The sequence below is a fragment of the Rosa chinensis genome, chromosome 3 (assembly GCF_002994745.2).
Source record: "Rosa chinensis cultivar Old Blush chromosome 3, RchiOBHm-V2, whole genome shotgun sequence".
Lineage (NCBI taxonomy): Eukaryota > Viridiplantae > Streptophyta > Magnoliopsida > Rosales > Rosaceae > Rosa > Rosa chinensis.
The window spans coordinates 24,631,755-24,644,657 of record NC_037090.1 but is presented as its reverse complement, the minus strand read 5'-3'; the positions used below and the strand labels follow the sequence as shown (position 1 = coordinate 24,644,657).

The 12,903-nt window shown below is 36.8% G+C and overlaps 2 protein-coding genes across 2 annotated transcripts; one reads left to right on the top strand and one right to left on the bottom strand.

The window, feature by feature from the left end:
• Positions 1 to 1,859: 1,859 nt before the first annotated feature.
• On the bottom strand, positions 1,860 to 4,157 carry LOC121052049. Its single transcript, XM_040515913.1, has 3 exons — positions 4,073 to 4,157; positions 2,213 to 3,043; positions 1,860 to 2,102 (listed from the first exon to the last, which is right to left on the bottom strand). Exons 2-3 carry the CDS (start codon positions 3,039 to 3,041, stop codon positions 2,068 to 2,070), a joined length of 864 nt encoding a protein of 287 aa, XP_040371847.1. The 5' UTR covers positions 3,042 to 3,043; positions 4,073 to 4,157; the 3' UTR covers positions 1,860 to 2,067.
• Positions 4,158 to 6,652: 2,495 nt separating this feature from the next.
• LOC112193664 (60S ribosomal protein L21-1) lies at positions 6,653 to 8,198 on the top strand. Its single transcript, XM_024333887.2, has 2 exons — positions 6,653 to 6,965; positions 7,734 to 8,198. The coding sequence occupies exons 1-2, from the start codon at positions 6,729 to 6,731 to the stop codon at positions 7,989 to 7,991; spliced, it is 495 nt and encodes a 164-aa protein (XP_024189655.1). The 5' UTR covers positions 6,653 to 6,728; the 3' UTR covers positions 7,992 to 8,198.
• Positions 8,199 to 12,903: the final 4,705 nt, after the last annotated feature.

Genomic DNA, 12,903 nt, shown 5'->3' with positions numbered 1-12,903 from the left:
AACTGCATCAAACTTAAGGTACCACTGTCGTTAGGCTTGTTTCAAACCATAAATTGATTTATTGAGTTTGCAAACTAAGTGTTCAGTTCCAGGCTCAATAAAACCTTCTGGTTGTCTCATGTAGATCTCCTCATCCAAGTCTCCATTCAAGAAGGCAGTCTTCACATCCATTTGGTGCAATTCCATGTCGAAATGTGCCACTAAAGCGATAATAATTCTGAAAGCATCTTTTGTGGAAACGGGTGCAAAAGTCTCATTAAAATCTATCACTTCTTGTTGTGTAAAACCTTTGGCCACAAGCCTAGCCTTATATCTCTCAATCGATCCATCTGCACACCTTTTGGTTTTATAAACCCATTTACAGCCGATTGCTCTATGGTTCTTAACAGGTTCTACTAATTCCCAAACTTGGTTATCATGCATCGACTTAATTTCAGCTTCCATTGCCTCTTCCCACTTCAGATTCTGATCACTTTCAACAGCTTGCTTATAAGTTTAAGGGTCATTACCATCACAAAAATCAAAATCTGCCTCCTGCAAGTACACTTCATATTATGCACTATTAATTGTTGGTTTTCTAATTCTCGCCGATCTTCTCAAAACCTATTCTTCAGCAACATGCTCATTCTGAGCCTCTTCTACAATTTCAAGTTGAGGTCCTATTTAAGCTTCTATGGGATTTGCCATCTCATTATTTTGAACTTGTTCCACAACTTCAAGTTGAGGTTGCACAACAGGTTCAGCAGTGATATTGAGGTCAATTGGTGCAGTTAATCTCTCTGTTTCATCTTCAGGCAGTTCTTGAAACTCGAGTTCAAGGTCTTCATAAGCATGAGAATGGTTAATTTCATCAAGAAAAACAACTCTATTTGTCTCGATGATTCTAGTACTGTGATTAGGACAATAAAATTTGTAACCAAAAGATCTTTCTGGATAACCAATAAAATAGGCTGAAACTGTTTTTGGATCTAGTTTTCCAATATGAGGGTTATAAGGTCTAGCTTCAGCTCTGCATCCCCAAACATGAATGCGATTCACACTAGGTTTTTATTCTTCCACAGTTCATAAGGGGTCTTGGTGACAGCTTTGCTTGGAGTTCTATTTATCAAATAATTGGCAGTTTTTAATGCTTCACCCCAAAGAAATCTAGGCAATCCCGAGGTACACATCATACTCCTAACAATATTAAGAAGAGATCTATTTCTTCTCTCTGAAATACCATTAGATTCTAGTGTTCCGGGTGTAGTGTATTGGGCTTGGATTCCATGTTTTTCTAAATACATTGCAAAAGGCCCCTTTTGTTGTCTTGCTTCAGTGTATCTACCGTAATATTCTCCCCCTCTATTTGATCTAACTGATTTAATCTCTTTCCCCAATTCTTTTTCTGCTTCAGTTCTAAAGATAATGAATTTCTCTAAAGCTTGAGATTTTTCAGACAACAAGAAGACATGACAATAACGGGTAAAATCATCTATGAAAGTGATGAAGTATCTATTTCCACAGATGGTGGTATTTGCAAATGGTCCACAAATATCTGTGTGGATCAACTGAAGTGGTTCAGTGTTTCTATTTGAAGTTTTATTCCTGGATTTAGTAAATTTCCCCTTAAGGCATTCTATACAAGTATCAAAATCTGACCAGTCAAGCTTAGGTAACAAATTTTCCCGTTCCATTCTCTGCAATCTTTCTTTGGAAATATGAGCAAGCCTTCTATGCCATAAAAATGCAGAATTTTCACTAAACTTTCTTTTCTTACTCAAGTCTGATTCACCATTTTCAATCAACATCACATCTTTAGGCAGAGAGCAATCAAGCAACCAATAATCATTAATGAAAAGAGCAAAGGCAAGAGATTTCGAACCAAAAGAAACTTTTATTCCTGATAAGTCGATGAAAAAAATACATCTTTTCTTGACTAAACACGAAACTGAAATAAGATTCCTCTTCATAGAAGGGATATAAAAAACATTCTCTAAATCAAAAATGGCTCCAGAGCCTAATACTAGCCTAACTGTCCCTATAGCTTTAACTGCTACTCCAATTCCATTTCCCACAGAGATGTTGACTTCATTTTTCCTTGGTGCCCTCCTTGTTATGAAGCCCTACAAATTGTTTGCAATATGTATGGGTGAGCTTGTGTCATGAAACCAGGAACTAGGGGAAAAATTTACTAAATTTACTTCAATAGAAAACACTGAAAACCAAGACTTACCCTTTTTCACCAGCCAATCTTTAAAACCCGTACAATTCTTTTTAATGTGCCCTTCCTTCTTGCAGAAAAAACACTTAAATGTCCCAGGTTTCTTGCCCTTATTGACGCCCTTCTTAGGACCAAGTTGGTATGGCTTAGTCCCGCTTGTGCCCTCACCAGAATTTGCAGCACTAGACGCTACAGCTTTACCCTTACCCTTCCATTTCTGCTTGTTAACCAGATTCACAGACACAGTCCCATGGCTCTTAATTAGCTCTTCTTCCTGCACACAAATTTCTATAAGCTCATTCAAGTCCCATTTTTCCTTCTGTGAAAAATATGCAGTCTTCAGTGGGCCAAAACTAGGAGGAAGACGGATCAGGGCCAAGTGAACAATGAAGGCATCAGAGAATGCAATCTCCAATTCACCAAGTCTAGTGGTTATGTGAATAATTTTCATTATATGCTCCCTAACACTCTCTGAGGTGTCAAACTTCATGCCTAAAAGCTGATCTAGTAAGGCTGAAATCTCTGCTTTCTCATTCTCCTTAAACTTCAGGCCAATAGCAGTCATAAATCCCAAAGCCGTATCAGGTTCAGCAACACTACCCCTCACCATAGGTGACATGGTTTGTTTCATAATTAGTTTGGCCATTCTATTGGTCTTATGCCACTCCCTGTCTTTCACAATTATCGCCTCAGGACTAGTATCATTCAAAACAGGTTGAGGCTCCCTCAAACACACATCAAGTCCTTGGAGGCCAAGATAAAGCTCAATACGCTCTTTCCATGTTTTAAAATTTGAGCCATTAAGAGGCTCAATGTTGTGCAAAGAATAGCATGAGTTCATAGCTGAAAACAAGGAAAAGAAAGAAAAATTTCAGTTTTCTGTTCAAAATTTTAAAGGCTTTGTTTGAAAAACTTGAATGCAAAATTCATAGCAATCCACAGAAAATTCAAACAAGCAAACGAGTGAAAAATTTCACACAGAAAACATAAAAGATCCCCAAAATGCACATTCAATTGAAAGGCTTTACCTGTTGGCACAAAGACAATTCAACATACTATTTTTTTTCTTAATTGTAAAACTGAAAATTTAGTGAATAAGGCATCACTGAATAATCAATGCATGGTAGCAAGAAGAAGAGTTCAGATCACTGAATTTAATCTCTAAAATTTCATATCACACTGTTTTGATTTTAAGAATGTGAAGGTCAATCCTTCTGTTGAAGATACAATCACATCCCAAAAAACAAAGACACAAGTTTAGTTCTATTCTAATGATCAACATAACAGTATAGTGATAGATTGATATTACAACATGCATCAAAACACCATTACGTGATCTAGAACTTATTATGGTTGTTACTGATTTTAATCTTATACAACCAGTCAATTAGAAAATCAAATAACAAGACGTAATGATCAATGTGGGAGATTTTCTTGTTAATTGATATTTCACTAAATTTGATACAAACATACAGATCAATCTAGACAAGCAAAACACAAGAATCATTCTCAATCATAATCAATACCAGCAAAAGTCGAGATACCAGAAAATCATGATCAAGAACATATATATATAGTTCATAAGATACAGAGCAGTGAAAGCACAAAACCCATCACTCAATCACAAGACAATTTCAACAATACAAGAATTCATGATCAAGCAAAACAAAATTTAAATTTCATCCGGTCACCATCTACACTAGCCTAGACGCACGCTGGGAATGCTTCTAAGGTTCTCATTCAACATCAGAATTATGCATGTATGTAAAATTCTAAGTTTTTGAAACGAAAATCTTACCGGTACGCTCTCGCGCTGAAAAAGGGTGTTAATTGAAACAAATAGACATGAAGTAGAATCAAATCAAGGCATACCCGTAGCGAAACTTGAAGGAATTTTCAATCAGAAGCATCAAATTCTCAAAAATTGGAATCATCTCTCACAAAAACTTAAAACCCCAAAACTGAAACTGGAAGAGGAGATACCGTTCAAAAAACGGTGTTTTTAGGGAGTACTGTATGTGCACTTGGGCAATAAAATAGGCCTAAATATATTGGTTTGTGAGTAGACTTGAATAAAGAACAAAAGGAGCAAGCCATAAAAGGTTTTAGGCCTGTTCCGGTTTTTTTTTTTTTTTTTTTTTTGAAACTTTTGCAACACAAAACCTAATATTGCAAAAAGCCAAATCCGGTTTATTATCATGCAACTAAGGCTCTGATACCAATTGTAAGCGGAAAAATAAACTACACGTGAAGTTGCATAAATAATAAACACAAGATGAAGATATTATATATAGTATAACATAGCAAGATAATAACAGAATCGGTTATGAACATGAATCATACCAGCAGTGGTGGAGAAGGCCATCGATCTTGCAACAAGGTTTTCTGTGATCCTCTCAACTTAGAAGCTACTATCTATGGGGCTAGAATTGTATGCTTGCGTGTTTTGAGAGGTCACAGGGACCTTGTATTTATATTGTACAGAACAATGAATACCTGCCCATAACAGGTTACTTAATATCATTATTACTGTATCTAACAAAATATATCCGATATATTCTTACTTGGTTACCAAGCCATTTAGATTCCCAATCATAAATATTAGATTCACATATAAATACGAACCTATTCCATGATATTTTCTCATATTATCTCAGATTACTTTCTCTTTAGGAAACGATAGTTATTACACTTGATATGCATTCATTAGATGTTCATATCAAGTCTTACAATAGCATCAACAAGAAGATTTCTACACCTTGGCTAATCAAAACTCTGGTGCATGACATCCCTGAACTAGCTTCCTATTTCCAGTTCATTACTCTCATGTTTGGCAAGAAGCAAATTTTGTTCCTGATGCAATTGTAAGTGTTGGCCAATCTGCAATTATTCACTTCCACTTTGTGCCCTTCATGCTTTTAATTTTGATGCTTTAGGTATAAGATATTTTATAATTTTCTATTTCTACAATAAAAAAGAATGATAAATTGAGGTGTTTAGTACAATGTCTATAGTACAATGTCTATGCATATACAACTTGCTCACCTAAGGAACAGTTTTAAAGGATTGTGAGAGACAAATAGATCTCAGCCACATGTATTAAATTCAAATGTTGAATTTATAATAACCTAAAATTGTGCATTTATTCTCAGCCAGATGCATTTAGCTAGTCTCTTAAGTGAGCAGCCTTGTTATGCATAGAAATAGTCTACCACTTTTGGTTAATTAAATATTTACATTTTATTTTATTTTAATTTTTTTTATATCAAATAAACAACTCATATGCAACAACTAGTGTATTGTGAGTCGAACTCACGACCTCTCACTTATAAAAGGAAGACTTATGCCATGAGACCAAATGGTACCGGGCATATGTAAATAGTTTTTAAAATAAAAAGTTTTAGATATATGGTGGGCTCAAGTTCATATTTTTAACTCTAAACTTCAAAACTAGGCCTACCTTGCTCATTTTTTTTTTTTGAAAAACTAAAAGAAGATTAGGCGGTATTAGCTCTCATATAATAGTGAGCACCCATACAACCCCAAGGGGGACCATTACAACTGGAACCCACTGCCCGTCCTTTGCTAGAAGTATTATTAATTAAAATCAAACCAAGTACAAGGAGTGGATAGTGAAGGACTAAGCCAAAACCACTGTCATAAAATAACAATGACAAATAGAACCAAGCAAATGGAAATTAATAGATAAATCCCACGCCAAATTAAGCAAAACGATATGCCATACGTGATGCAAAGTCAAAGCCAAAGGAGTGGTACAAAAATTGGGGAAGAGCGTTCCACCCTCTATCATCTTCATAGGGAGCACCATAGTTAGCAATCACATTTGCAACAGTGTTTCTGTCTCTAAAAATATGTGAAACATCGAGATTCATCTGACTTTTGCTAACCCGAGACAATTTACCCACTTTGCTTAAAGACGCCAAGGAACATTCTTTCTCCTTATTAGTTGGTCATTCATCTTAAATGAAGGTTTAGATGATTCAGCAATTGTTGTTTTCCTTTCGAAAACGTGTGACGAACCTCCACCCCCTCTTGCTACATTGATTGTTATTTGTGAAGACCGTTGCAAATGAAGAAATTTGTTGCTGATACAGTTGTCAACTCAGTCATTTTATTATAATTGAGTTTATATATCATAAATTTTTTTCTCAATTCTTTTGTGAGAGAAGCTTATTTTACAAAAATAGTAAAGAGTAGCTGTGAATTTTTCGCTAAAACAAAGAACCAAAAAAAAAGAGAATACTATTCTCTTCTTTCTAAACTGGGCCCAACTTGTGGCTCCTTACACTTGGGCCATTCATCCTTTTTTGTTTTTGGTCACATTGGGCCGTTAATCCCAAAACATTAACTTACAACACTATATGCCCAGCCCACATCTCAACCACAGAAACCCTACCCGAGGAGCAGCTACTATAAAACCAAACGAACCCTCAGCCTCTCTCAGAATTCTCATATTCCCAGCCGCTCCACAGAAAACCCTAGAGAGAGAGAGAGTGAGCAGCTCAAAATGCCGGCTGGACATGGTCTCCGATCTCGAACCAGAGACTTGTTCTCTAGGGCCTTCAGGAAGAAGGGTTACATCCCGCTCTCGACTTACCTCAAGACCTACCGGATCGGCGACTTCGTCGACGTCAAGGTCAATGGCGCCATCCACAAGGGTATGCCCCACAAGTTCTACCACGGCCGCACAGGTCGCGTCTGGAACGTCACCAAGAGAGCCATCGGAGTTGAGATCAACAAGCAGGTCATTTACTCCGAACCCTTCTTTTACTTCTTTGTTCTTCCATGTTTTCGGTTTTTGAAGTTATATGTCTGATTTTGGGCGAAAATGATTGTATGGATTTGTGAGCTATTGTTGAAGTATATGCTCGTTTTTGTTGTTGTTCTTGTTTAGGGCTGAGAGTAACGAGTTAGGTCTGGCCAATCTAGTTTTGGTGTTTGGTGTTTGGTGTTTAGTGTTTGGATTTGATAGATATTTCGTAGATGTGTGAAGGTTATCAAACAAAAAAAAATTAGTTCATCTTGTTCATTTTACCTTTGATGTTGTACTGTTTCAGTGGGTAGTGCTTATTGTTGATATATTGTTAGGTTATGTTTTCAGTTACGTCAGATACTGAAGATTGCAGGATTCGAATAAGCCTTGGTTGAAGTTGAATAATGAGAATTAGTACTAGGATGTGATGTGATTATTGTTAGGCCTTACTCATTATGAGGTATGTTGGAGTTACGTATCTTGATTTTGTTTTATGAGGGTCTTGAGAGTTTAGGTAAATTGATGGTTTTTCGTTCAGCGGTTACTATATAAAATGAGGTTAGTAGTTGTAACATGAATTGTATTCACAGTAGTCAGAATCTAGGTTGCTTCTTTATGAGCTTGTGATCTCACAATTCTAATTGTATGCCCTGCTTTTGTTAATGCAACTTTATACATTACACAACCCAATTGTTTATTGTATGTTCTGCACAGTTCAATTCAAAGGTTTCCTGATTGTTTACTTTTAAATGAGAGCAGGTGGGTAACCGAATTATCAGGAAGAGGATCCATGTGCGTGTGGAGCATGTGCAGCCATCCAGGTGCACTGAAGAGTTCCGTTTGAGGAAGGTGAAGAACGATGAGCTGAAGGCAGAGGCCAAGGCTAAGGGTGAGGTCATCAGCACCAAGAGACAGCCAAAGGGTCCCAAGCCCGGTTTCATGGTTGAAGGTGCAGTTATGGAAACTGTTACTCCCATTCCTTATGATGTCGTCAATGATCTTAAGGGAGGTTACTAGGTCTACATTTATTTGGCTTTGTTTACCATCCGGACTAATTGGATGTCTCTTTAGTTTGTCCTCTTATAAATTTTTGAGATATTTTTATTTGCTGCAGAAGTACTGGTTTAGTTTTGATTAATGTGTTTTGATACATGTGATGTTTTGAAGTACAATCTTGTGCGAATCTGGAAATTTTCTTTGCGGTAGGTTAATGTTTTTGAAACATGTTTAAGTTGCTCGACTGTCTGTTTTTAATGCCAGGCACTGCTGGCCCTTGAATAGTCAGTATTAAGTTTTTTGAACATGGTGAGGCATTTTGCTGGCTCATCCCTGCCATTATCTTTGAATTACATAAGATGATAGTTAGGGACATGGCATGAGAAATATTTGGTCATGAGGGAAAGTGTTTCAGTACAATAAACATGTGAGACCTTTGGCTCAAATCCTTTTATGTTTTTTTGAATTCAGTTCTCCGTCACATTGTTAGCAGTAAACAACCACTTTTCTCAAGGAACCCATGTTTGGTTAGTACTTGTTCAATTCAAAGACAAAAGTTTCTTTTCAAATAGAATCCCAAATTGGCCCTGTTGTTTTTTGCCCCCTAAAACTTGGACTCTGTTGAAATCTGTACATTCTTTGTGTTTCAAATGGCATTTGGAACACGATTTGCCCAGTTCTAGCACAATGATATGATCTATAGCAATATGAGCTGCGAGCCTGCGACCCGTGCCCAATGTTTGAAAGAATCAAATTTCTAGTTGGGTGTCCGACATGATTTGACCATCAAGCTATACATTGTTTCTTGGCATTTTAACAGAATGGAAACACTTTCCAAAAATGATCTAGATCTTTACGAAGATGGGGTAGATTCAGCTTCCACCAGTGGTGATTTTAGTTTCCGTTATTATGGTCATAAGAATCTAACAGATGCTCAAATGAAGCTTATCTAACAGATGCTCAGATGAAGCATATCGTTAGCACTGGACAAAGTGAGATTGGATTCCAAAAGAGCTAATTTGATTTGAGAACATTTGACAAAGCACTTCCATTTTCTTTCCCTAGAGTGTTCGATCTCTATCGTAGCATTCATTCTTGTCGGAATTTTCTGAAATTGAATGCTCTGTTTATAGAAGAAACACTATACATTTTTCTTTGCTGGTTTATCTGTCCAACAACTGTTCATTTACAATTTTTTTTTCATAAAAATCTTTGCAACGTGTATAACAAGGCGTTGCCCTTTTCATCTTACAATGACAAAGCTTTGAGTCTACAGACTCTTCCTGACCTCTCAGTTTTACTGAAGATGAAGGCATCCTGCACTCTCCTCTTTCTTCTTGTTTCAGGTTTCTCTTTCAATCGCATACCCCACTGGTTTTCAATTTGTCTAATCTGATATATCATTCTCGTTTTTTCTTTTTCTGCTAATTTTAATCTCAATTTCACACACACATGACATGCATGTACAATAGGACAATAATCAAGCTCATTTTGAGTCTGCATATCATATTTCTTTAAGGATCACTTCCGATCCATTGGCCATGAAAATCCATATCACTAGATCAAGATCCGGTGATTGATATTAATTGCAAAAAGAAAATGCTGCATTGGGTTTTGATTTTCAACGAAACCACTAGATATTCATGGTTCGTTGCCTCATACTTGAATCATTTGCATATTCCTGCTGTTGGATTTTCTGGACAGTCGGAATCTTGGCATCCTCAACTGTCCGCGGTCGTGCACACGCGATAAGGATCCCCGAGCACTCATGTCATAAGCAGATTGAGTCAAGCAAATGTGAGCTCCAGAAATGCATTCAGGAATGCTCCAAAGAACCATCTGGCGCAGGAGTGTGCAAAAATACCATTTGCTTTTGCACATACTATTGCAAGAATCCTCCAAACTGATACATTTTAATCCTTGCAGTGCAATCGTGCTGCGAGTTAAACTATAAGACTGTGAATCATGTGGCATGCATATCATCAAACACAAATATCGGTAAATAACAGCATTGCGATTGCTGTTAGTGATCGAGTTATGTATTTCCGTGTGTGTTTGCAAATTCAGCGTTGATAGCTGTAAGTACAAATTTGTGTTGCATGTTTTCTTTCATTTATTACCAGAATTTGGATAACAGAATCAGTTCAGTGCATTGATATTCTTTAGCAGGCAGCCGGTTAGCGAGTTTTGTGTCGAGTCGAGTACGGTGAATGTATGGAAACTAGCTAAAAACTTCAACAACAAAAAAAAAAAAAAAAAAAACACAGATTCATGCTAGAAGTGTTTTCACTTCAATGATTAATAAATTTTGTGCACAGTTCTGATAGTCACTTCAATCTACATCTATACTATAAACTCAGCTATAGTTCATCTTCATATTATGGAGTCATTCCTACGTTATCATGATCAGTTTTACTAATGTCAAGATCGAGGACAAGACATGTATGAGGTGCCAAATTGAATGAAATAAGATTTTAGCTAGAGTGGTTAGAGATGTGATCAGAGAAATAGCACATGCCAAACTTAGCTGTAGAGAAGTAATAATTGTACGTAGATCAGTAGATCGAGTATTATAACTTAGTAACCTTACTACTTTCAATTCATCAGTGAGATGCGCCAGCTTCTCTTGGTTTTGGTCCTTTTGGATGCTTCTAGATCGATCCCTCTCACATCATAAACTTAAGGCCACGTTTGGTTCGCAGAAAGTAAGCATCAGGAAAGGAAACTTGTTCATTTCTTGCGTTTGGGATGCAAAGGGAAAGGAAATCATTTCCTGAAGGAAGGGAAAATAAGGGGGAAAATAGTTCCTTCCAAATGTGATTCTTTCTCCCCTTCTTTCTTTACATTTATTACTCACACCATATTATTTTATTACATTATTTACAAACTTTTTAGCAACTTTCCTGATAACTTTCCTTACATTACCAAACAATGGAATGGAAAGTTCTTGGGAAATTTCATTTCCCTTCCCATGGGAAAGATCAAGGAATTACTTTCCTTTCCGTGAACCAAACGAGCGTAAGAGTAACCATCTACTTTCTCCGTCTAAAATGAATAAAGTGCAGATTCAATGAAGATGTGGAAAGGTCATCAAGTCTCACTAATTGGATGTGGGAAACCATGAACTGGTACTTGTTCAAGAATAAACCCAGAATAAATTGATATTTGATTAGTTCAACGGTTGGTGATCAAGTGATCAAAATGTGACCGGCAGAAGTGCATACCCCTCGGAGCTATTTGGTGCAGGTGTGATTTTTTTTTGTTTTTGTTTTTTTTTGGAGGAGAACCGAACCCTGACATAGCTAAATTCTAACTTAATTCAATTCTTGAACAAAATACGTAACTAAAAGAAATTTCAAGGCACAATGATAACAACATACGTGGTGTGGTGTGGTGTGGTGGTCGAGCGGCATAGTCTGGAACCCCCAAGTCTAGCGTTCGATTTCCAGCTCCATCCCGTGGCCAGCAGATTTGAGGGACCTTTGTTTGTTAACACGAGGGTTTGTGCGTCTGCAGTGCAGTGATTAGTCTGGCAAATCTGGGATACACTGCATGAGGGTGCGTGTGTGGTTCTATTGACGTCTTCCCCCTCAAAGATGCTTTAGCAAATTACGGTTCATCCTCTGTAGGTTTCATTTGGTGGGACTTGACTCCCTCTTTTATTCATGCTAATTGTGATAGAGATCGACTAGGGCTACCAAACTTTCGTGTTTGGTACTTGGTGTTCATTTAGTTGTTTGGCTTTTGCTTGGGAGGTTTGGTTTGGTCCCCCTCCTTTTGTAATCTCTTTTTTTATAATAAATTCTGGGGTTTTGGAGGCTTTCTGCCTCTCTTAATCTCCAGTTTGCCAAAAAAAAAAACATACCTCATTAGTAGATACCATAAAGCTAAAAATTAGATTGAGAATATAGTCAGTAATGCACAAACTTTTTTTTTTTTTTTTTTTTTCAGTGTAGAGAAACTGAACCAGTATTTGTATGAGTTTGATATCAGGGTGCTATATATAAGTTTTCCACAATAAATTTTGAAATCAAAGCACAAATTAAGTCATAAATCGCAAACTTTCATACAATTTAGACATATAGATTAATTTCTTTCCATATGCTTTTTTACAAGTTACTAAAGGGTACAATGGATACAAAAAAAGGACAAAAATTATATTAATTGGACAATTTAATCAATAAGAAATGTTTGATAATGTGGATTGGGTGTAGATTGAAGAGAAAAAGTGATTAGGTTTAACCTAATAAATCATTGACAAATTGGGGTTAAACTAATTTTTTGAATCATCAATCACTTATTGTTCAGTTGTATAAAGTTAATTATTTCCCTCGTTGTTCCTTTTAGGAAGCGGAAATGGGAGACTCACCATCTTTTTCATGGAGAAGCATCATAAGTAGTAGGCCGGTTTTGGAAGCAGGAGTAAAATGGAAAATAAGGGATTGTTCACAAGTGAGTATATTGAATGATAAATGGATTCCAAATTGTCATCAGTACATGATTCAAAGGCCAAAAAACACAGTTTTTGAAAGGGTAGCAGATCTCATCAACATGCAAGAGCGTGCTGGAATTCCAGCCATAGTTCATTCACTTTTATCTTTAGTTGTAGCTGAACAGGTTTTTAAGTATTCCATTAAGCAGACGTCTGCCTTGCCCGACAGGCTTTATTAGCCTAGAAAAAAGGGGATTCTTTACGGTTAAAATAGCGTATTGGATTGCTCAAGAAGAGGTACTTGGGAATGTACTAACTGCTACATCTAATGGTGATCCTTTTAGGGAATTATGGAGAAGACTATGGAGAGCTAAAGTGCCAGGCAAGGTTCAAATATGTGTTTGGAGAGCATGCAACAACCTGTCGCCCACAAGAGGAAGACTGCTTACAAAGGGTTACGTTGGTGACGGGCTGCCTTTTTGGCATGAACAGATTGGAAGA

Coding starts and splice junctions, on each gene's coding strand:
- LOC121052049 (XM_040515913.1), bottom strand. CDS start 3,041: ATGAACTCATGCTATTCTTTGCACAACATTGAGCCTCTTAATGGCTCA. Junction 2,103..2,212: donor AGATTGGCTGGTGAAAAAGG/GTAAGTCTTGGT, acceptor AACAATTTGTAG/GGCTTCATAACAAGGAGGGC.
- LOC112193664 (XM_024333887.2), top strand. CDS start 6,729: ATGCCGGCTGGACATGGTCTCCGATCTCGAACCAGAGACTTGTTCTCT. Junction 6,966..7,733: donor GAGTTGAGATCAACAAGCAG/GTCATTTACTCC, acceptor AAATGAGAGCAG/GTGGGTAACCGAATTATCAG.